The following is a 23,734-nucleotide window of genomic DNA, read 5'->3' as shown; positions in this document are numbered from 1 at the left end:
AATTATCAACACCATCATTATCAACACCATCATCATCATATCAACACCAACACATCATCATTATCAACACCGACATCATTCATTATCAACATCACATCACATATTATCAAATCAACATCATCATTATCAACACCAACATCATCATTATCAACATCAACATCATTATCAACACCAACATCAACATCATCATTATCAACATCCCGACATCAACATCATCATTATCAACACCGACATCAACATTATATCAACACCACATCAACATCATCATTATCAACACCAACACCATCATTATCAACACCAACATCATCATTATCAACACCGACATCAACATCATCATTATCAACACATCATCATCAACACCACATCATCATTATCAACACCTTATCATCCCATTATCAACACCATCATCATCATTATCAACACCAACATTCATCATTATCAACACCACATCATCATTATCAACACCACACATCAACATCATTTATCAACACCGAACATCATCATTATCAACACCAACATCATCATTATCAACACCAACATCATCATTATCAACACCGACATCAACATCATCATTATCAACCACACATCAACACCATCATTATCAACACCAACATCATCAATATCAACACCGACATCATCATTATCAACACCATCATTATCATTATCAACATCAACAACATCATCATTATCAACACATCATCATTATCAACACAACATCATCACAACACAACATCATCATTATCAACACCGACATCAACACCATCATTATCAACACCAACATCAACATCATCATTATCAACACCGACAACACATCATCATCAACACATCAACAACATCATCATTATCAACACAACACATCATTATCAACCATCAACATCAACATCATCATTATCAACACCAACATATCATTATCAACATCAACACATCATCAATATCAACACCGACATCATCATCATTATCAACACCAACATCAACATTATCATTATCAACACCACAAATCATCATTATCAACATCAACATCATCATTATCAACATCAACACCATCATTATCAACACCACCAACATCATCATTATCAACACCGACATCAACATCATCAATATCAACACCGACATCAACATCATCATTATCAACATCAACACCATCATTATCAACATCATCATCATTATCAACACCGACATCATCATCATCAACAATCAACACCAACATCATCATTATCAACACATCATCATCTATCATCACACAACATCATCATTATCAACACCGACATCAACAATCATCATTATCAACACCAACATCATCATTATCAACACCAACATCATCATTATCAACATCATCATTATCAACAACAACACCGACATCAACATTATCAACATCAACACAACATCATCATTATCAACATCAACATCATCATTATCAACACCAACATCATCATCATCATTATCAACACCAACATCATCATTATCAACATCAACATCATCATTATCAACACCGACATCAACACATCATTATCAACACCAACATCATCATTATCAACACCAACATCATCATTATCAACACCACTCACATTATCAACACAACATCAACATCATCATATCAACACCACACACACATCATTATCAACACCATCATTATCAACACCAATCACATCAATCACAACATCATTATCAACACCAACACAACTCATATCAACACACACATCAACACCATCATCATCAACACCGACATCAACACCATCATTATCAACACCAACATCATCATCATTATCAACACCAACATCATCAATATCAACATCAACATCATCATTATCAACACCAACATCAACATCATCATTATCAACACCGACATCATCATTATCAACATCAACACCATCATTATCAACACCAACATCAACATTATCAACATCAACACCACATCAACACATCATTATCAACACCGACATCAACATCATCAATATCAACACCACATCAACATCATCATTATCAACACACATCAACATCATCATTATCAACACCAACATCATCATTATCAACACAAACATCATCATTATCAACACCGACATCATCACACCAACATCATCACCATCATACAACATCATCATTATCAACACCGACATCAACACCATCATTATCAACACCAACATCATCATTCAACACAACATCAACATCATCATTATCAACACCGACATCAACAAAATCAACACCATTATCAACACCATCATCATTATCAACACCAACATCATCATTATCAACACCGACATCAAACACATTATCAACATCAAATCAACACATCATTATCAACACCAACATCATCATTATCAACACCAACATCATCAACACCATCAACATCAACACCATCATTATCAACACAACATCATCATTATCAACACCATCATTATCAACATCATCATTATCAACACCACAACTCATCAATATCAACACCACACATCATCATTATCAACACCGACATCAAACACCATCATTATCAACACCGCATCATCATCAAATCATCATCAACATCATCATTATCAACACACATCAATCAACACGACATTCATACAACAACACACATCAACACATCATTATCAACACAACAACATCAACACCATCATTATCAACACAACATCACATCAACAACATTATCAACACACATACAACATCATCATTATCAACACCGACATCAACACCAATCAATATCAACACCGACACATCAACACCATCATTATCAACACATCACATCATCATTATCAACACCATCATCATATCAACACCGACATCAACAACATCATTATCAACACCACATCATCATTATCAACATCAACATCATCATTATCAACACAACATCATCATCATTATCAACACAACATCATCATCATTATCAACACCACATCATCAAACACCATCAACATCAACATCAACACCATCATTATCAACACCATCAACATTATCAACACAACACCATCATATCATTATCAACATCAACATCATATTATCAACGACATCAACATCATCATCATATCAACACCGACATCAACACCATCATTATCAACACCAATCATCATTATCAACACCAACATCATCATTATCAACACCACATCAACAACATCAACACAACATTAAATCAACACCAACATCATTATCATTATCAACACCGACATCAACACCATCATTATCAACACACGACATCAACACATCATTATCAACATCAACCATCATCAACATCACATTATCAACACCATCATCATCAACACCACATCAACACCATCATTATCAACACCATCATTATCAACACATCAACACATCATTATCAACACAACATCAACATCATCATATCAAACATCAACACCATCATTATCAACATCACATCATTATCAACACCACATCAACACCATCATTATCAACACCACACCATCATTATCAACATCAACATCATCATTATCAACACACACAACATCATCAATCAACACCAACATCATCATTATCAACACCGACAACACCATCATTATCAACACCAACATCATCATTATCAACACCGACATCATCAACAACATCATCATTATCAACACCATCATCATTATCAACACCGACATCAACATCATCATTATCAACACATCAACATTATCAACACAATCACCATTATCAACATCATCACCATCATTATCAACACCAACATCATCATTATCAACACCGACATCAACATCATCAACACCACATCAACACATCATTATCAACACCATCATCATTATCAACACCGACAACATCAACATCATCATTATCAACATCAACATCCATCATTATCAACACCGACATCAACACATCATTATCAACACGACATCACACCATCATTATCAACACCAACATATCATTAACAACTCACATCAACACATTATCAACATCATCATATCATTATCAACACCATCAATATCAACACCAACATCAACACCAATCATCATTATCAACACCAACATCACACATCATTATCAACACAACATCAACACATCATCAACACCATCATTATCAACATCAACATCATATTATCAACACATCATCATTATCAACACATCAACACCATCATTATCAACATCAACATTATCAACACCACATCATTATCAACACCGACATCATCATATCAACACCAACATCATCATTATCAACACCAACATCATCATTATCAACATCACTCACATCATCATTATCAACATCAACATCATATCAACATCACCATCATTATCAACATCAACATCATCATTATCAACACCGACATCAACACACATCATTATCAACACCAACATCATCATTATCAACATCAATCAACATCATCACAACATCAACATTATCAACACCACACATCACCATCATTATCAACACCACATCAACACCATCATTATCAACACCACATCATCATCATTATCAACACCTCAACAATCATATCAACATCAACACCACACAACATCATCATTATCAACACCAACATCATCATTATCAACACCGACATCAACATCATCATTATCAACACCAACATCATCATTATCAACACACAACAACATATCATCATCAACACACATCATTATCACACCATCAATATCAACACCGACATCAACACATCATTATCAACACACATCATCAACACCAACACATCATTATCAACACCGACATCATACATCATCATTATCAACACCAACATTATCAACACCATCATCAACATCAATCAACACCACATCATCATTATCAACACCGACATCATCAACATCAACATCAACACATCATTATCAACACCACATCATTATATCACCGACATCACCATCATTATCAACACCAACATCAACACCATCATTATCAACACCAACATCAACACATCATACAACACAACATCATCATTATCAACACCACATCATCATACACCATCATATCACATTATCAACACCAACATCATCATTATCAACACCAACATCATCATTATCAACACCGACATCATCATTATCAACACCAACAACATCATCATTATCAACATCAACATCATCATTATCAACATCAACATCATCATTATCAACATCAACATCATCATTATCAACACCGACATCAACATCATCATTATCAACATCAACATCATCATTATCAACATCAACATCATCATTATCAACACCAACATCATCATTATCAACACCGACATCAACACCATCATTATCAACACCAACATCATCATTATCAACATCAACATCATCATTATCAACACCGACATCAACATCATCATTATCAACACCAACATCATCATTATCAACAACCAACATCATCATATCAACATCAAACACATCATCAACACACAACATCATCATTATCAACACCGACATCAACACCATCATTATCAACACCAACATCAACACATCATTATCAACATCAACATCAACATCATCATTATCAACACCACATCATCAACATCAACAACACCATCATTATCATCATCATTATCAACACACACATCATTATCAACACCAACATCATCATTATCAACACCAACATCATCATTATCAACATCAACATCATCATTATCAACACCAACATCATCATTATCAACATCAACATCAACATCATCATATCAACACCAACATCATCATTATCAACACAACACCATCATCAACACCATCATCATATCAACACCACATCAACATCATCATATCAACACCACATCATTATCAACACCACACATCATTCATCAACACCATCATCAACACACATCATCATATCATCACCACACAACACCATCATTATCAACACACATCATCATTATCAACATCAACATCATCATTATCAACACACAATAACACCATTATCAACATCAACATCATCATATCAACACCACACAACATCATCATTATCAACACACATCAACATCATCATTATCAACACCAACATCATCATTATCAACACCAACATCATCAATATCAACATCAACATCAACACCATCATTATCAACACCAACATCATCATTATCATTATCAACACCAACATCATCATTATCAACACCAACATCATCATTATCAACACCAACATCATCATTATCAACACCAACATCATCATTATCAACACCAACATCATCATTATCAACACCGACATCATCAATATCAACACCGACATCAACACCATCATTATCAACACCAACATCAACACCAACATCATCAACATCATTATCAACACCAACATCAACATCATCATTATCAACACCAACATCATCATTATCAACACCAACATCAACACCATCATTATCAACACCATCATCATTATCAACATCAACATTATCAACACCAACATCATCATTATCAACACCAACATCAACACCATCATTATCAACACCAACATCATCATTATCAACACCGACATCAACATCATCATTATCAACACCGACATCATCATTATCAACATCAACATCATCATTATCAACACCAACATCAACATCATCATTATCAACATCAACATCATCAATATCAACATCATCATTATCAACACCGACATCATCATTATCAACATCAACATCATCATTATCAACACCAACATCATCATTAACGACATCAACAACATCAATATCAACACCGACATCAACACCATCATTATCAACACCAACATCAACATCATCATTATCAACACCAACATCATCAATATCAACATCAACATCAACACCATCATTATCAACACCGACATCAACACCAACCCATCAATATCAACACCATCATTATCAACATCAACACCATCAATATCAACACCAACATTATCAACACCATCATTATCAACACCGACATCAACACCATCATTATCAACACCAACATTATCAACACCAACATCATCAATATCAACATCAACATCAACACCATCATTATCAACACCGACATCAACACCAACCCATCAATATCAACACCATCATTATCAACATCAACACCATCAATATCAACACCAACATCAACACTATCATTATCAACACCGACATCAACATCATCATTATCAACACCAACATCATCATTATCAACACCGACATCAACATCATCATTATCAACATCAACATCATCATTATCAACATCAACATCATCATTATCAACACCAACATCATCATTATCAACACCGACATCATCATTATCAACATCAACATCATCAACATCAACATCATCATTATCAACACCATCATTATCAACACCAACATTATCAACACCAACATCATCATTATCAACACCAACATCAACACCAACATCATTATCAACATCAACATCATCATTATCAACACCAACATCATCATTATCAACACCGACATCAACACCATCATTATCAACACATCAATATCAACACCATCATTATCAACATCAACATCAACACCATCAATATCAACACCTACATCAACATTATCAATATCAACAATATCAATATCAACACCATCATTATCAACACCGTCATCAACACTTTCATCAACACCATTATCACTTATAATACCAAACAACATGGTCAACAAAATATAGACATTAAACATTGTATGAAGTTTGAACAAATCGTCCGGAAACTAAAATCTGTGAAATAATTTATTTTTAGTAACAGTGACCTTTTTAGTTGACTTTTTGACCCCAAATTCAATTCCAAGCTGTATTTATTCTTATGTTATATATATAGCTACCTTTGTGTGAAACTTGATCAAAATCCATTGATGTTTTCTCAAGTTATTGTCTAGAAACTAATATTTTGCGAAACAATCTATTTTTAGTAGCACTTACCTTTGAAGTTGACTTTTTGACCCCAAATTCATTCCCAAGCTATGTTATCTCCTATGCTACCATCAAATGAAGTTTGAACAAATTCTGTTGATTTGTTCTCAAGTAATTATCTGGAAACCAATTTTTTTTATATTTTTTTTTTCTAACAATCTATTTTTAGTAACAGTTACCTTTGCAGTAGACCTTTTGACCCTATATTCAATCCCAAGCTGTATTTTCCCATATGCTACCATTGTGTGAAGTTTGATCAAAATCCATCAATTAATTATTATCTGAAACCTAAATCAGGACAGACAGACATACGGGAACAAACACTGTCGTTCCCTTTGGTTTCACTGGCAGGGGAACTAATAAATATTGCTATGCTTATTCAAAAATGCAAGAAACTTAAAATTAAATCTAAATCAATACAGTATACGCAAAATAAATGCATTTCAGAATTTCTCTTTGAGAAATAGCGGAAACAAACTTCAACTATCTAAATCCAATGCCGCAGCCATCTTGTTAATAGATCAGTCTAAAAATGCAATATGCACAACTGGCTAAGGCCCATAGGAATCCTAAGTATGAAATTTGAATCAGATACCTTCTGTACTATCTGAGAAATAGTGGTGACAAACTTTAATTATCAAAGTCCAAGATAGGGCTAGCGTTGTGGATTGTGAAGTAAGTGGTGATTAGATCCAATTAGCAATTCAGGCCAAAACAATTCACAGATCGAACCACGACAGATTAATATATAGTGAAAATGGGACTGATGTGTGAATACAAATCTAGCTTTATTTAATGACATCATAAATATGTACTTGTGGGTAAGTGAAACAAAAGCAACAGATTAATGAAAACATTGATACAATTCAGCCTTCCTGTGTATTTTATTATATTCCATGTTAACATTATGCAGGGTAAATCATTTTTGAAAAATACACGATCCACGATTACTTGAATATTCATTGCGGCCTTAATCCAAGTTGGCTACTTGTCAGCCACCTTGTTGACGGATTAATCCCAAAATGCAATCCAAAAGGGTAATGTATATGTATTTCGAGAACGTTCCCTTTTATACTTTCTGAGAAATAGCAGTAACAAGTATTGTTCACGGATGGACCACTGACAAAAGGTAATTTGAATAGCACACCATCTAATGATAGTGGGTTATAAACCCTACTGCACATCTATATACTAAAGAGTAATACCATGTGAAATTTTAAAGCATTTGGCTGGACTTCTTTGAGCAAATCTCTGAAAACCGACTGAGGACAAACAGACAGACATAGTTATTACTACTTGTTCCAACATCAACTGAAATCATTCTAAGGTTAACATAATTAAAAATTCAAACCTGCAATTTCCTGTAAAATGACTTGTTCATGGCTTGGTATCAAAAGTTCCATCATTTCAAAGGGCCTCTTGAAATCTTGTATGGTTTTACCACTTCTTTCTGTAAAAGATAACCATAAGATTAAATTATTTTCATCAGTCATTTGTCTTATTTATAATTATATACAATGTACTAGTATTATTGGCATGATCACAATTATTTACAACTTTGACAGCTAGATTTGTAACTTTGTCAGTACCACAGACTTCCAATGAAGCTTGATTGATTTGAAATTGATTGCAAAACCAGTCATATAACTTCAACAAATCACTTTTGATGGTCAGGATGTAAGTGGGTCTTAAATGGGAGGATATAGGTGAGTCTGGAAAAACAACACATGATTGAGCAGATGACCCCTGACTTTTTCATGTTTGTGCCAGGATCTAACCCTGGCTAGATGAAAGGCTTAACCACTACACCACCCAACCACATTTGACAATAAAAATTCTACCATTTTGTGTGGCCCAATGATCTTTGACCTGTTTTTTTTTGGACAGTATAACCATCCTACCTCTGAGTAGTTTTGGGGCAGCGGTAAAGGAATGGTTAAGATGTCATGAAATATTACCATAAGCCCTCCACCTCTTGATCACGAGTTCAAATCTCATATGGGGCAGTTGCCAGGAACTGTTTTCTCCAGCTTTCCTCCACCAACAAACCTGCACTTCCTTACATGACCATGGCTGTTAATAGGACGTTAAACTAATAAAACCCACCCACCTTTGAGTAGCCTTATATGCATCTTTGTTCTGTGGCAGTATAACCACCTACCTACCTTTCTGTGTAGCCTTGTTTGTAGTTTTCTTGTTGGTTGTTTGGCTATTTGTACCGTCCTGTGTATTTTGCTGTGTAGTTTTTGAACTGTTTCTAGTTTGCATTCTCTGTGTGTCCTGCTTGGTTGTTTCTCCCACTAAGTCCCTAGATGTCTGTGAGTCCTCCTCAACCTGCGCCATAGCCTCCAGTAACTGAGTTAATGTTGCCTCGCTAGACATCGATTGATTCTGCTCTGATTGATGGCATTCTGCTGCTTGGCATTTTTTCAGATCCTCTTCTCTTCGCCATTCTATCCTGAAAATATTGCCAAGTAAATCAGTTTTATGAATATGAAATATTCAACAACAATATCCTGCATTATGAAATCCACTTTAAATGAATGTATATATATACAAACATCAAGACAATTTCTAAACATTTTAATTTCTTCAGGTTGGGAAAGTGTGTTTGAGGTAATGATATTTGTTACAAAACCAGAGAATGTGCCATATGCAACATTTTAATGACAGTATGATGTGTACAACGTCACTTTGATCAGACAATTGACCAGGCAGCATAAAGTATACAAAAAAAGGTATGAGTCTAAAAATGATTAAAAAAAAGTATGAGTTGTCTTCGAAAATTTATGCTTGATGTCAATTTTGGACTGCACTGGTGATTATACAACACTACCGGTATGCTATAGCATTGTAATCAAGCCAAAATGACTCAATCTATCGTTGATAAGACTCACATCTTCTCTTCCCACAATTCTTTTGTTTTCTTTTGGATTCTAGGGTCTTCATCACTGTTAATAAAGAGATGATTATTAAATGAACATCAGGTTGACTGAATTATCATATTATGGAAGAGACATACATCCTGTACAAATCATTCCCCTTTAAGCTTGTTGCCATGTGATTTGTACACTTAGTGATCAATGGAAAAGGTGATCTATGAATGGGATTCAGTTACTATGCAAAGCAATGTGTAATATTTTCAGGGGGCACTTTTGATAACACAATTTGTAAATAAAACTCATGATCATCATGTGTATGAATGAATTCATACATTTTCAACACACACTACATCAATCACAATATGGGAAATAACAGAATTTTTGTCTCTTTCATATATGGTAACAAGTCACCTGAACATATGCATCTCAGAAACAGTAACATTGTGTGATCCAAAAGTCATAAATACACTCAAATCTTAAGGATCATAATGAATTATCTTATAGCTGGAAGAACTTTTTATGTACAGTGGAACCTCCCAAAACCGAACCTTCTCAAAACCGATCACCTCTAGAAACCGAACATGGTTGTCATGTACGGAATGAATTCCTCTTTATTAATAGTATATAAAACTTCCCAAAACCGATCCCTCCCAATTCCGAATACCGGACCGATTTTGAGATCGGAATAGTCAAATGTAACTAAAATAAACTTCTGAAAACCGGCCTTACCTGAGCGACACCGATAGATTGCATTGAGGTCTGATCAACCGACCGTGAAATACACACGTACCTGTACCATAGTTGTCGCATGCCATGTCCTGGGGCATGTATACAGATGTGAAGGCTATAGGTACACGGTAATTATACCCGAGATAGTGGTGAAATTATTTAATCATGTCTATTGTTTAGGGTAGATATTTAACGAAAGTCTACCACGTGCACGCGGTTTGTTTACTGTATGAAAACAAGCAGAGCTAGTAATAAAGAGATAGTTTCGTATTCAAATCACACGGTTTTTTTTTTTATTTACATATGTCGTAAATTATCTGTATGAAGAAGCCGAAGCCATGTATTGTTTTAGAAAATGACTATGTCATATAATGACCGGCATCGACTGATCATCGTGTAATTAGACCATATAATTTGATTCTTGACGTAACCGGAAGCGATCGGCCGTATGTAGGTTAGTGCAGACGAGAACATCCACAAGAACATTCACGCAACTAACTAACTAAACTACGTTTATAAGCGGTAACAAAATCAAGATTGTTGTAATCCATTCCTTTTAAACGTATGATTCTCTCTTTTGTGATAACATTCACATTAACAATCAATATCGGTCGGTTTTAACGAACACTAGGCATACATGCGGTACACTAGTGTAAAAAACGACTTCCGATCGATTAAATCCGGATCGTAATGATCGGTATTCGGTTCACTTCTCCAAACCGAACCCTCTCTAAACCGGCCGAAATTATGTGCACCGACCATGATCGGTTTCGGGAGGTTCCACTGTACATTGTAATTATAGACTTGTATTCAACTTTAACGAGTTCAAAATTCAAATGCTTAGGATGAAGTTTGGTCAAGACTTGTCACCAACAAAAGACTTTGAATAAGACCAGAAGGGACTTTGATTTGTTCAAGTTGTTACTAGTTAATTTGAATAAACAAGATCGTACTTAGCTCCAAGATTTTGTTTCATTTATAAAGCTGCAAACTCAGCATTCAAACTCAATTCATTTGATAAATCAGTAAAAATAATGTCAATATGAGATATTTAAAAACAACAATCCTATGTTACAGATCCATTAGTTTGAAACACCTAAATTATCACAGCATTAGGTTTTTCTAACCCTCAGGAAATCTTCAGATGATTACATTTTAGAATTTATCACATAATCCGCCTGATATCCAGTGATTTCGCCCGTGTAATATTTTTGTATGTCACTAGTATAATATGACCTGGAACGATTTTCATTACAGAAACAATAAAATGACGTCAGGATTACGTGGACTGGATTTTCGGAATACATTTTGTTATGTAGGTATTTGTAGATATGTGATAAAAAGCATCTTAAATTTGTGTTCAATTCATATGAGACTTTTTGAAACTCGTTTCTAAGTTTTAATTTATGCTTGCAAAGGCTCACAAAGACTTGTTTCATAAAATCTCATATGAAATGAGCACTCATGTAAGATCATATATTTAGAGATATTTAAATATTGGAACCTGTATATTGAAGGTCGTTTCCTTGAGAAGCCATCCATGAACGACCATAGTCTGAAGTGATCAATATGGATAACAAATTCACACTGAGCCTGTGAAAAACAAAAAAATGTAATTACCTCATGATACAGAATTATCTGTGGAATAGAAATTTAAATTTTGATTTCAGAATATTTCGTTTTCCAAGCAACTCAACAATGGACACTAATATATAGAGGTACTAAATAATACCAGACTTCAATGGGAACTAGAATATATAGAGGTACCAATTATACCAGACTAAAATGGGAACTAGAATAGAGGTACCAAATTATACCAGACTACAATGGGAACTAGAATAGAGGTACCAAATTATCCCAGGCTACAATGGGAAATAGGATAGAGGTACCAAATTATACCAGACTACAATGGGAACTAGAATAGAGGTACCAAATTATACCAGACTACAATGGGAACTAGAATAGAGGTACCAAATTATACCAGACTACAATTGGAACTAGAATAGAGGTACCAAATAATACCAGACTACAATGGGAACTAGAATAGAGGTACCAAATTATACCAGACAACAATGGGAACTAGAATAGAGGTACCAAATTATGACAGACTACAATGGGAAGAATAGAGGTACCAAATTTTACCAGACTACAATGGGTTCTAAATTAGAGGTACCAAATTTTACCAAACTACAATGGTAACTAGAATAGAGGTACCAAATTATACCAGACTACAATGGAAACTAGAATATATAGAGGTACCAAATTATACCAGACTACAATTGGAACTAGAATATATAGAGGTACCAAATTATACCAGACTACAATGGGAACTAGAATAGAGGTACCAAATTATACCAGACTACAATGGGAACTAGAATAGAGATATCAAATTATACCAGACCACAATGGGAACTAGAATATATAGAGGTACCAAATTATACCAGACTACAATTAGAACCAGAATAGAGGTACCAAATTATACCAGACTACAATGAAAACTAGAATAGAGGTACCAAATTATACCAGACAACAATTGGAACTAGAATATATAGAGGTACCAAATTATACCTGACTACAATGGGAACTAGAATAGAGCTACCAAATTATACCAGACTTCAATTGGAACTAGAATAGAGCTACCAAATAATACCTGACTACAATTAGAACCAGAATAGAGGTACCAAATTATACCAGACTACCATGAAAACTAGAATAGAGGTACCAAATTATACCAGACTACAATTGGAACTAGAATATATAGAGGTACCAAATTATACCTGACTACAATGGGAACTAGAATAGAGCTACCAAATTATACCAGACTACAATTGGAACTAGAATAGAGGTACCAAATTATACCAGACTACAATGGGAACTAGAATAGAGGTACCAAATTATACCAGACTACAATTGGAACTAGAATATATAGAGGTACCAAATTATACCAGACTACAATGGGAACTAGAATAGAGATACCAAATTATACCAGACTACAATGGGAACTAGAAAAGAGGTACCAAATTATACAAGACTACAATGGGAACTAGAGTAGATGTACCAAATTATACAAGACTACAATTGGAACTAGAATAGAGGTACCAAATTATACCAGACTACAATGGGAACTAGAATATATAGAGGTACCAAATTTTACCAGACTACAATGGGAACTAGAATATATAGAGGTACCAAATTATACCAGACTACAATTGGAACTAGAATAGAGGTACCAAATTATAACAGAATACAATGGGAACACTACAATGGGAACTAGAATAGATAGAGGTACCAAATTATACCAGACTACAATGGGAACTAGAATAGAGGTACCAAATTATACCAGACTACAATGGGAACTAGAATAGAGGTACCAAATTATACCAGACTACAATGGGAACTAGAATAGAGGTACCAAATTATACCAGACTACAATTGGAACTAGAATAGAGGTACCAAATTATACCAGACTACAATTGGAACTAGAATAGAGGTACCAAATAATACCAGACTACAATGGGAACTAGAATATATAGAGGTACCAAATTATACCAGACTACAATGGGAACTAGAATAGAGGTACCAAATTATACCAGACTACAATGGGAACTAGAATAAAGGTACCAAATTATACCAGACTACAATTGGAACTAGAATAGAGGTACCAAATTATACCCGATTACAATGGGAACTAGAATAGAGGTACCAAATTATACCAGACTACAATGGGAACTAGAATAGAGGTACCAAATTATACCAGACTACAATTGGAACTAGAATAGAGGTACCAAATTATACCAGACTACAATTGAAACTAGAATAGAGGTACCAAATTATACCAGACTACAATTGGAACTAGAATAGAGGTACCAAATTATACCAGACTACAATGGGAACTAGAATATATAGAGGTACCAAATTATACCAGACTACAATTGGAACTAGAATAGAGGTACCAAATTATACCAGACTACAATGGGAACTAGAATAGAGGTACCAAATTATACCAGACTACAATGGGAACTAGAATAGAGGTTCTAAATAATACCAGACTACAATGGGAACTAGAATTTATACAGGTACCAAATTATACCCAACTACAATGGAACTAGAATTACAATATACCAACTAATGGAACTAGAATAGAGCTACCAAATTATACCAGACTACAATGGGAACTAGAATAGAGGTACCAAATTATACCAGACTACAATGGGAACTAGAATAGAGGTACCAAATTATACCAGACTACAATGGGAACTAGAATAGAGGTACCAAATTATACCAGACTACAATGGTGGGCACTAGAACAGACTAGTAGATAGAGGTACCAAATTATACCAGACTACCATGGTGGGCACTAGAACAGAGGTACCAAATGATACCAGACTACAATGGGAATTAAAACTGAGGTACCAAATTATACATGACTGCAAAGGAGAAAACAATCAGCACTCACTAATTAATGAATGCTATGAGTTTCTGTGTGATATTGTGCTGATATTGCTAAACTAATCAAAATTAATGATCACGTTACTGTCTCAATATCAGGTCTAGTATCTCTAGGCCTCTTCGCTATTCACAAGAAGTCATTTAAAGATTTTAGCCTATTTGATACATGACCTTAAATTAAGGTCAATGTAATTAATTTGAACAAACTTGCATTTTGGTAGTCCTTCATCCTAGCTTGATACAGGCCTGGTGTGAGAACCTTGAGGCTTTCAATTGGTTATTATGAAGATGTCATCTGAATGAAAAGTTTACAGACGGTGCACGACAGCTGCTGACAACGACAGATGAAGCAATTTAATGACTATAATTATATCGGTCACCCTGACACTTCGGTCAGATGACCTAAAAAGCACAAAAATACACACCAGATTCCTGTGAGGTCTGAATTCTGCCCGGTACTTGATAACAAGCAGCAAAGCATGGTTCCATTCTATCTGACTGCTATCAGAATCATCTATCCTGAAACAAAACATCTATGATATATATAAAGCATATTTTATTTATAAGTTAGCTATTATCAGGGTTTATGTAGGTGGTAGAATGGATGTTAGGACATCTCAATCACTAAAACAAACACTATCTCTATTATTATTGTTATAATATTTGCAGCACTTATATATATAAATATATATATATATATATCACGATTATAGTACACAATCACACTGCAACAGTTTTAAAAACAAAAGACAAAGTATATTTCTAAAAAAAGTTTTCATCTATTCACACTATTACTAGGTAGGCAACACCTGTCCATTCATTGTACATGCGTACTTGTGCAACAACAAAAGTTGATGTTTAATTTACAGTAGCAAAGTAACTGATATCTCAACCACTTCTAACTTAAGCTAAGGATATGTTTTTGATATCAACAAGGACATAGTCATTCAGATCCCCCCAATGGAGATATCAAAGCTGAAGTAAGTTTGATTGTTGAGACTTATGTGTATGAAAAAAACCAGGAAAAAGGAAGTTGGGCTAAAGAAAGATGGAGTATAATTCAAGTAGAGCGGGGCTGCAATTGTTGAATCAGGTATACAGCCTTGACATTTATATTAGATTATATACACAAAGATGGGTGGAGTTTTGCAAAGTAATATTTACCATTTACCATGATATTTTCAGCAATGTTTCCATGGTAACAGAAAAAGTGCAAAAAATGAAAACCTAAAAATAGCAAAAGGTACTACTTGACCATAAAAAGAATGTGTCTATGAAGTTTCGTGGAAATATCTCTGCTGGTTTTAGAGTTATGCTCCGGAAATGAACCTGCTACAAAAATATGATATTTTTAGCAATGTTTCTATGGTTACAGAAAAAAGCACAAAAAGTGAAAACCTAAAAATAGCAAAAGGCACTACTAGACCATAAGAACAATGTGTCTATGAAGTTTCATGGAAATATCTCTGCTGGTTTTAGAGTTGTGCTCCGGAAACGATTCTTACACAAAAATCTGCCATTTTCAGCAATGTTTCCATGGTTACAGAAAAAAGTACAAAAAGTAAAAACCTTAAAATAGCAAAAGGCACTACTAGACTATAAGACAAATGTGCCTATGGAGTTCCGTGCATATATCTCATCCAGTTTTCCAGTTATGCTGCGGAAACGAACCTGGTACAATAATATGATATTTTCAGCAATGTTTCCATGGTTACGGAAAAAGTGCAAAAAAATGAAAACCTAAAAATAGCAAAAGGCAATACTAGACCATAAGAACAATGTGTCTATGAAGTTTCATGGAAATATCTCTGCTGGTTTTAGAGTTGTGCTCCGGAAACAATTCTTACACAAAAATCTGCCATTTTCAGCAATGTTTCCATGGTTACAGAAAAAAGTACAAAAAGTGAAAACCTGAAAATAGCAAAAGGCACTACGAGACCATAAGACCAATGTGTGTATGAAGTTTCGTGGAAATATCTCTACTGGTTTTAGAGTTATGCTCCGGAAACCATTCGTACGGACGGACGGACGGACGGACGGAACCATTTGTATATATCCCCCGCCAACTTCGTTGGACGGGGGATAATAAATAATAATATAAGTACGTAACTCCATATACTTACTCTGCTTTGAATTGCTGAACTGCTTCTGGAGAAAATATTGCCCGTATAATGACCTGGCCATCACTTATATCCCGCAACAAACTGCCATCATCCAGTGTCTCCACATGCTGAAGAAAATAAATATTCATTAGACCTGGATCATAAAACAACTGAAATTGATTTCTTCTTATAATTATACAAGATTGCATTGCCATTCCGTGTTATCATTATACTTATATCTATAGCTATATATGTCTACATGTCTCCATACATGCACATACACTATTTAGTGACATGTATTAAAAACAAAGAACCATGCATTTCATTTTATAAAAGGTGTCTTGTTTGATTGCTCCTTTAAAATTTGAGCATATATAGCATTCAATGTAATAGCAAGGATTCTGGCAAGTCAGAATCGAAGGATTTGACACTCTGGGTTTTGGACAAATACATCACAAGCACTTTTGTGTTTGTGCATGGACCTTGACGTCAGACGACATCTGATTTTCCTTTGATATCCGCCTGCGCAACCTTTAATATAGCTTGCAGATGCCAGGCGTACCGTCTAAATTTCTGAAGCGGGCTGTCATTACATGAGCTGTCATATCTTTTACAGCGCCCTTACAATAAGCATACGTGTGACGGCCAGTCTAGTAGGTGGCTCCATTGATTGGTAGCTAGTCAGTTTGCCAACAACATATTCAATAAGCTGTGTAAGCGCGGCTCCCATTGGCTATCGCTTTAATGTAGGGGCGGAGCTAAACAGTCTGTTGGCGATTACCAAGACCATATATACATAAGATGATCGGCATCATAAGCTTCATCATGTAAAAAGATTACACAAATTACGTTTTAATTACCTCATGTATAGACTCTGAATCAGCGCTACTCAGTGAAGTATGGATGAAAAGAGCTTCTGTTGTAGCGGAAAAGTCACTCAGAAGTTGTACGGAAAAGATATCACCTGCTTCTGACTAATTATAACTTTACCGCAAGGTGTCGGAAACCAAATTGGGTACAATGTACGACCGACCATCGCATCTTATCAAAATATATTCCGATAAAACACGCCTTTAGCACATACCTGGATGCTAGTAGGGGATGCTATTCCAGCTGTAGGCGTAGATCTTTTTTAACTTTGTCACAAGTATTTAATCAGATAGATGCATTTGAATCTAGTGTTGACAATTTTCCCCCTAAAATCAACTGACATTTTGTAAACAACCGCCGCGTATGCACCAATCTCAGAGAACATTACCTGTGAGGGTCGCGCAAATATGAATCAAATTAATGAATTATAAGTATTTAGGCAATGCATTCAAACTCGACGTCTACAACTAGAATAACATCCTCTACTTACATCTAGGTATATATCAAAACCATGTTTGATCGGAATATATTCTGATAGGACATAATCTATTGTCATGATCAGCCGTACCTGATTTGTTTTCCACACCAAACGGACCTTGCAGGGGAAAAGTCAGTCAGAAGTTACAACATTAGCTAGATTCGGCTGTGACATTACATGAAACATTACAATGGATACAACAGATCTAAACCAAACACATTACAAACACAATGAAAAATTTGATCCATTGGAACATTGGTAGATTCATTGTTCTACATAAGTTCTATTCAACTATCCAACAGTTGAATAGTTGAATTTTGCAATGTCTGATGGGGTTCAAAAGGGAATGGGCATTTTTGAAGTTGGATAAACTACGATCGCGAGTTGGTGTAGAATAGGCCAGAGAAAATACAATTGTCTTGGGCCCTTGTAGGTGTGTTTTCTCTAGCCTATAGATTCTACACCGACTCGTGGTTTATCCTATACTTAAGTTATGTGTAGCGGGGGATATTAATTATATGTTTACTGTCTAGGCAAGCTAACCAGTCAAGATGTTTTGTCCCTAGGTGTATTGTGTACCTGTGTTGTGACCTTTGTATTTCTCTATACTGTGGTAGTGTTTGTATCATGCATTCATTTCTCGTAAAGTGTCCTTAATGTGTGTCTTTGTTTTCTCTGTTGTGATTGGCTGCCTAGACTCGGGTATGGGGATAAATTCGGGGTAGTCCTAGTAGACTGGGCTTTATCTATATACTTTACTCTTAAGTTCCTGTGTGCTGCCAGCTCCGCTACTAGGACTATAGGTGACTATTTTATATTTGGTAATTAGGTGGGAATAAAAACCGTAATATGGAATTAGGTATGGGAATGGGGGGCTGGGCATAATATTTGTGTGGATGTATGTGTGATGTACAATTGTATGTTGTAAATAGTTACTGTTATAGTCATAATAAACTGTTCCTTATCATATAAACCCAGTAGTTTGTTCTTCCTCCTACCAATAGACAAGCATATTAAATAATACCCCAAACCTGGGTTGCACTAGGGGCGCGTCGGGCGTAGTTTGACATTGTTGCAAACTGGGCCCGTTTTGCTCCTGTTACTGTATCTGTATCTGTTACGCCGCTATATCCCAATACTGGTAATTTTGCGGCGGGTGAGAGAGAGCGCAGGAGGTGGTTAGTAGCGTGTTTCGAGTGCTGATCTGAATGCCTCGATACTGCTGCAATGAACTACAGTATTTTCCAGGTGGTTCCAATCTAGTATAGTTCTAGTGAAGAATGAGTTCTTGTATTGGTCAGTCTTTGGCGATTTAACTCTGAAGCCTCTGTCGTTGTTACATATTGATCTGTGAACGATGTTGATGGAATTAAAGTCACATAGGTTCTTAGCAGTAATTTGTCTTCCCTGTTTTTTTGGTATAAGGTAATCTGATGGAGTTATAGCTGGCATTAACCCCTCCACGACCCTGTATAGATATACGAGTCTGTTGTGTCGACGTCTGACCTCTAATGGTGGTAGGTCCAGATTGTTTAGCATTGTTGTTACACAGCCTGTGTTGTTGGATCTATAGTCTCCAGTGATGAATCTTGCTGCACGGTGCTGTATACGCTCTAGGGTATTGATGTCATTTTGGTAATATGGGTCCCATACTATTGATCCGTACTCTAATATTGGTCTTACTAATCCAAAATATGCGCTACACCTACTAGATTGTGGACAGCTGCGTAGGTTCCTTCTTAAGAAGCCGAGGGTGGAGTTTGCTCTTTTGGATATGTTGGTTATATGTTGGTGCCATTTCATGTCCTCAGAGATGGTAATACCTAAGTATGGATTTGATCGCACCTGTTGGAGGATGGTATTGTCTAAGTTGTAGAAGTGAGTGGTCTTTTGTTTAATACTTAGGATGTAGCATTTCTTAGCGTTAAACTTGATACCCCATGTGTTAGCCCAGGTTTCCAGGTGTTTAAGGTCTTGTTGTAGAATTACATGGTCGTTGTGCGATCTTATCTTCCTATAAAGGAGGCAGTTGTCTGCGAACAGGCGGGTTTGTGATTGGACACAATCAGGGAGGTCGTTGATATGACATAGAAACAATATTGGTCCTAGTACGCTTTGGAAAAATCAAATATGGCACAGTCTGTTTGCGTATTACTATCATGCGAGTAGAGCTGTTATCGTAGAGAAAATGTGCATCGCGATATCGTTTTGCCAAGTAAAATATAAAAGGAATTTATGGAAATATAAGTCATGGGGGGCCAATCATGAAAGTACAATATAGAGTGTAATTTGTAAATAAATAAAGTGAAACATTCATCAAAACAAACATTTATTTGTTATACTTTTAATTAGATTTTTGTTTACAAGTCAATCGGATTCTGTCCGTGTCCGACAGTGCAATGTTTTTGTTTCCTTTCCAACTAACACATGATGTGTTACGGCTGACGACGATATCGTAGGTATAAGTTTTTTTAACGATATCGTCGTCTCTTCTCTACAATCGTGATATATCGCGATGCCGATATATGATAACAGCTCTACATGCGAGTGCAGTAGGTCTTCCATGGTGACGATGAGTTGTGATTCACATGAATACCCGCTCCTGAAGCCGTGGTTGAGGTTGGTAAGTATGATATTGTTCTCTAGGTGGTACATGAGATGGCGGCAGATGATGTGTTCGAGAATTTTGCATGAGACGCAGGTAAGGGATATGGGTCTGTAGTTTTCAGCCAGGTGTTTATCTCCCTTCTTGTAGACGCTAGTGATGTTTGCCTTCAGCCAGTCTGTTACATATGTATACTCTTCTATTTTTTTTTCATTCCTTAGAAATGGGCTACATAGTTTGCAGTTGTTGGGGGCAGGAGTGAACCAAACGCTATTTTAAAACTAAGGCATGGGGGGGGGGTCAGGCCTAGGCCTATATCTGTTTACTTACACGAACTACATCAACGGTTTGGCCTTGTTGTTGTCGAGTTGGACTACAAATACAATTTACAATCCATGGATGTTGTTTTAGACAGTTTCTCCGTGGGCCAAATTTGGAGAGTGACATCTTGTGTAGAATTCACTACATCTTCTGATGCAAATCAACGATGATGGACGTAGGTCTACTAGATCTAACCTATGTAAGTTTTGTTTTGGAAGTTTCGCGCCAGCTCGTATAACCTCAAACCAAAGTGTCAACTAGGATGCATATTACTAAATTGGTATTTTTATCACTCTGTTGTGATATTTATTTTTTTACAAAACACTGTATTGTAATATTTAGCCAGTGTATATTAAGCGAATTTGTAAAATGTTACTTTAAAGATTATTTCACATTTTGTGTTGTGACGTCACCGGAAAGCGCTTACTAAAACATAAAAAATATTGTTGTCGGAATTTGTCAAAGTAAATCGCCCGTTTGGGGGCAAATTTTCACTATGTCGAAGTCTGCACGGATGCCGCTTAGGCAGCAGAACGGAATGGTGGAAGTAAAAAGCAAGGTAAGCTTGAACAATATATGAAAACTTAATTCAATGCACAGGTAAGGTCGAATACCTAGGTGTGTCACCAAAGTTTCTCTCGCTTCCTGGGTTCTATTTTTAGCGTACATCCATTTGTTTACATTCCAACAATTGATTAAAATTACATGTACAATTTTAGCAATCATCAGCCTTACTTGTTTATATAAGATAAACAAAAAGTATTGTGATTAGTCTGTTAACCGAGCAATGGCTTATTTCACCTATGGCTTCCTGGCCAAACAACACTACTAGCAGTTTAAATTGACGCCAGCCGATCCTTCAACCCATTTTACATATAAAAATGTATGTTCATTAGGTTTTTTATACACGACTTTAATACGTTTGCTTTGCAATCACAGAGTATTTGCAACGTTTAAACTAAGTTTACGAGATAGCTCTAGATCTAGATGTTTTTCAATCGCGTTTCGCATGATTGCTCACAACCTGCTGTAACACCTGTTACATTTTCTGTCAATCACTACAACAGACTTGCAGGTTTGTCAATTTTCATTGCATGCCTAGAACGTGAGTCATTCGTTAAGAAAACAAATCTAAGAATACAATCTTACATGAATGGCATTGTTCGATTGGATTTTTTTTAACCATTGCAAGTTAACGTTATGTTCAATAGCTTGTTTTAGGTGTGTGTAAACGAATGACAAAGATATAATGATGAAATGGCGATTCCACCATTGACAATTTTGATTAACTTGACGAAGTGCCTTTTTATCATTAATTTTATCTAAAAAAGGCTTAACATTAGAAAAATAAACAATTCATATTATGTCTCACACACAGAAATTAAATTAAACAATAATCCTAGAAGCGATTAGCTTAAAATTTAAGTTATAAGACCCATGTCTGTGATATAGTTATGTCAGTTTATGCAATTTCAGACCTTGTCATTCAATGAAGTATTGCACATGCAATATTAATTACAAGTCAATGACAAATTTAAACACAGAAAATAAACAATACTACATCA

At 35.5% G+C, this 23,734-nt stretch overlaps 1 protein-coding gene across 2 annotated transcripts in view; it reads right to left on the bottom strand.

The window, feature by feature from the left end:
• Positions 1 to 22,414, bottom strand: part of LOC138315806 (serine-rich adhesin for platelets-like) — a 28,787-nt gene extending 6,373 nt beyond the window's left edge. The window contains exons 1-7 of one of the 2 annotated variants that reach the window (XM_069257078.1): positions 22,179 to 22,414; positions 17,917 to 18,023; positions 16,219 to 16,312; positions 12,849 to 12,937; positions 10,631 to 10,684; positions 9,899 to 10,191; positions 9,085 to 9,183 (exon numbers count right to left, since the gene is read on the bottom strand). In XM_069257078.1, coding sequence (XP_069113179.1) covers positions 9,085 to 9,183; positions 9,899 to 10,191; positions 10,631 to 10,684; positions 12,849 to 12,937; positions 16,219 to 16,312; positions 17,917 to 18,023; positions 22,179 to 22,295 — 853 coding nt within the window. In that variant the 5' untranslated portion in view covers positions 22,296 to 22,414. Of the gene's footprint in view, positions 1 to 9,084; positions 9,184 to 9,898; positions 10,192 to 10,630; positions 10,685 to 12,848; positions 12,938 to 16,218; positions 16,313 to 17,916; positions 18,024 to 22,178 lie in introns of those variants that run through there. The other variant, XM_069257079.1, reaches the window with a different exon arrangement.
• Between the last annotated feature and the right edge of the window lie 1,320 nt (positions 22,415 to 23,734).

This window comes from Argopecten irradians, chromosome 2 (assembly GCF_041381155.1).
Source record: "Argopecten irradians isolate NY chromosome 2, Ai_NY, whole genome shotgun sequence".
Lineage (NCBI taxonomy): Eukaryota > Metazoa > Mollusca > Bivalvia > Pectinida > Pectinidae > Argopecten > Argopecten irradians.
This window is presented reverse-complemented; position numbering and strand designations above follow the sequence as displayed.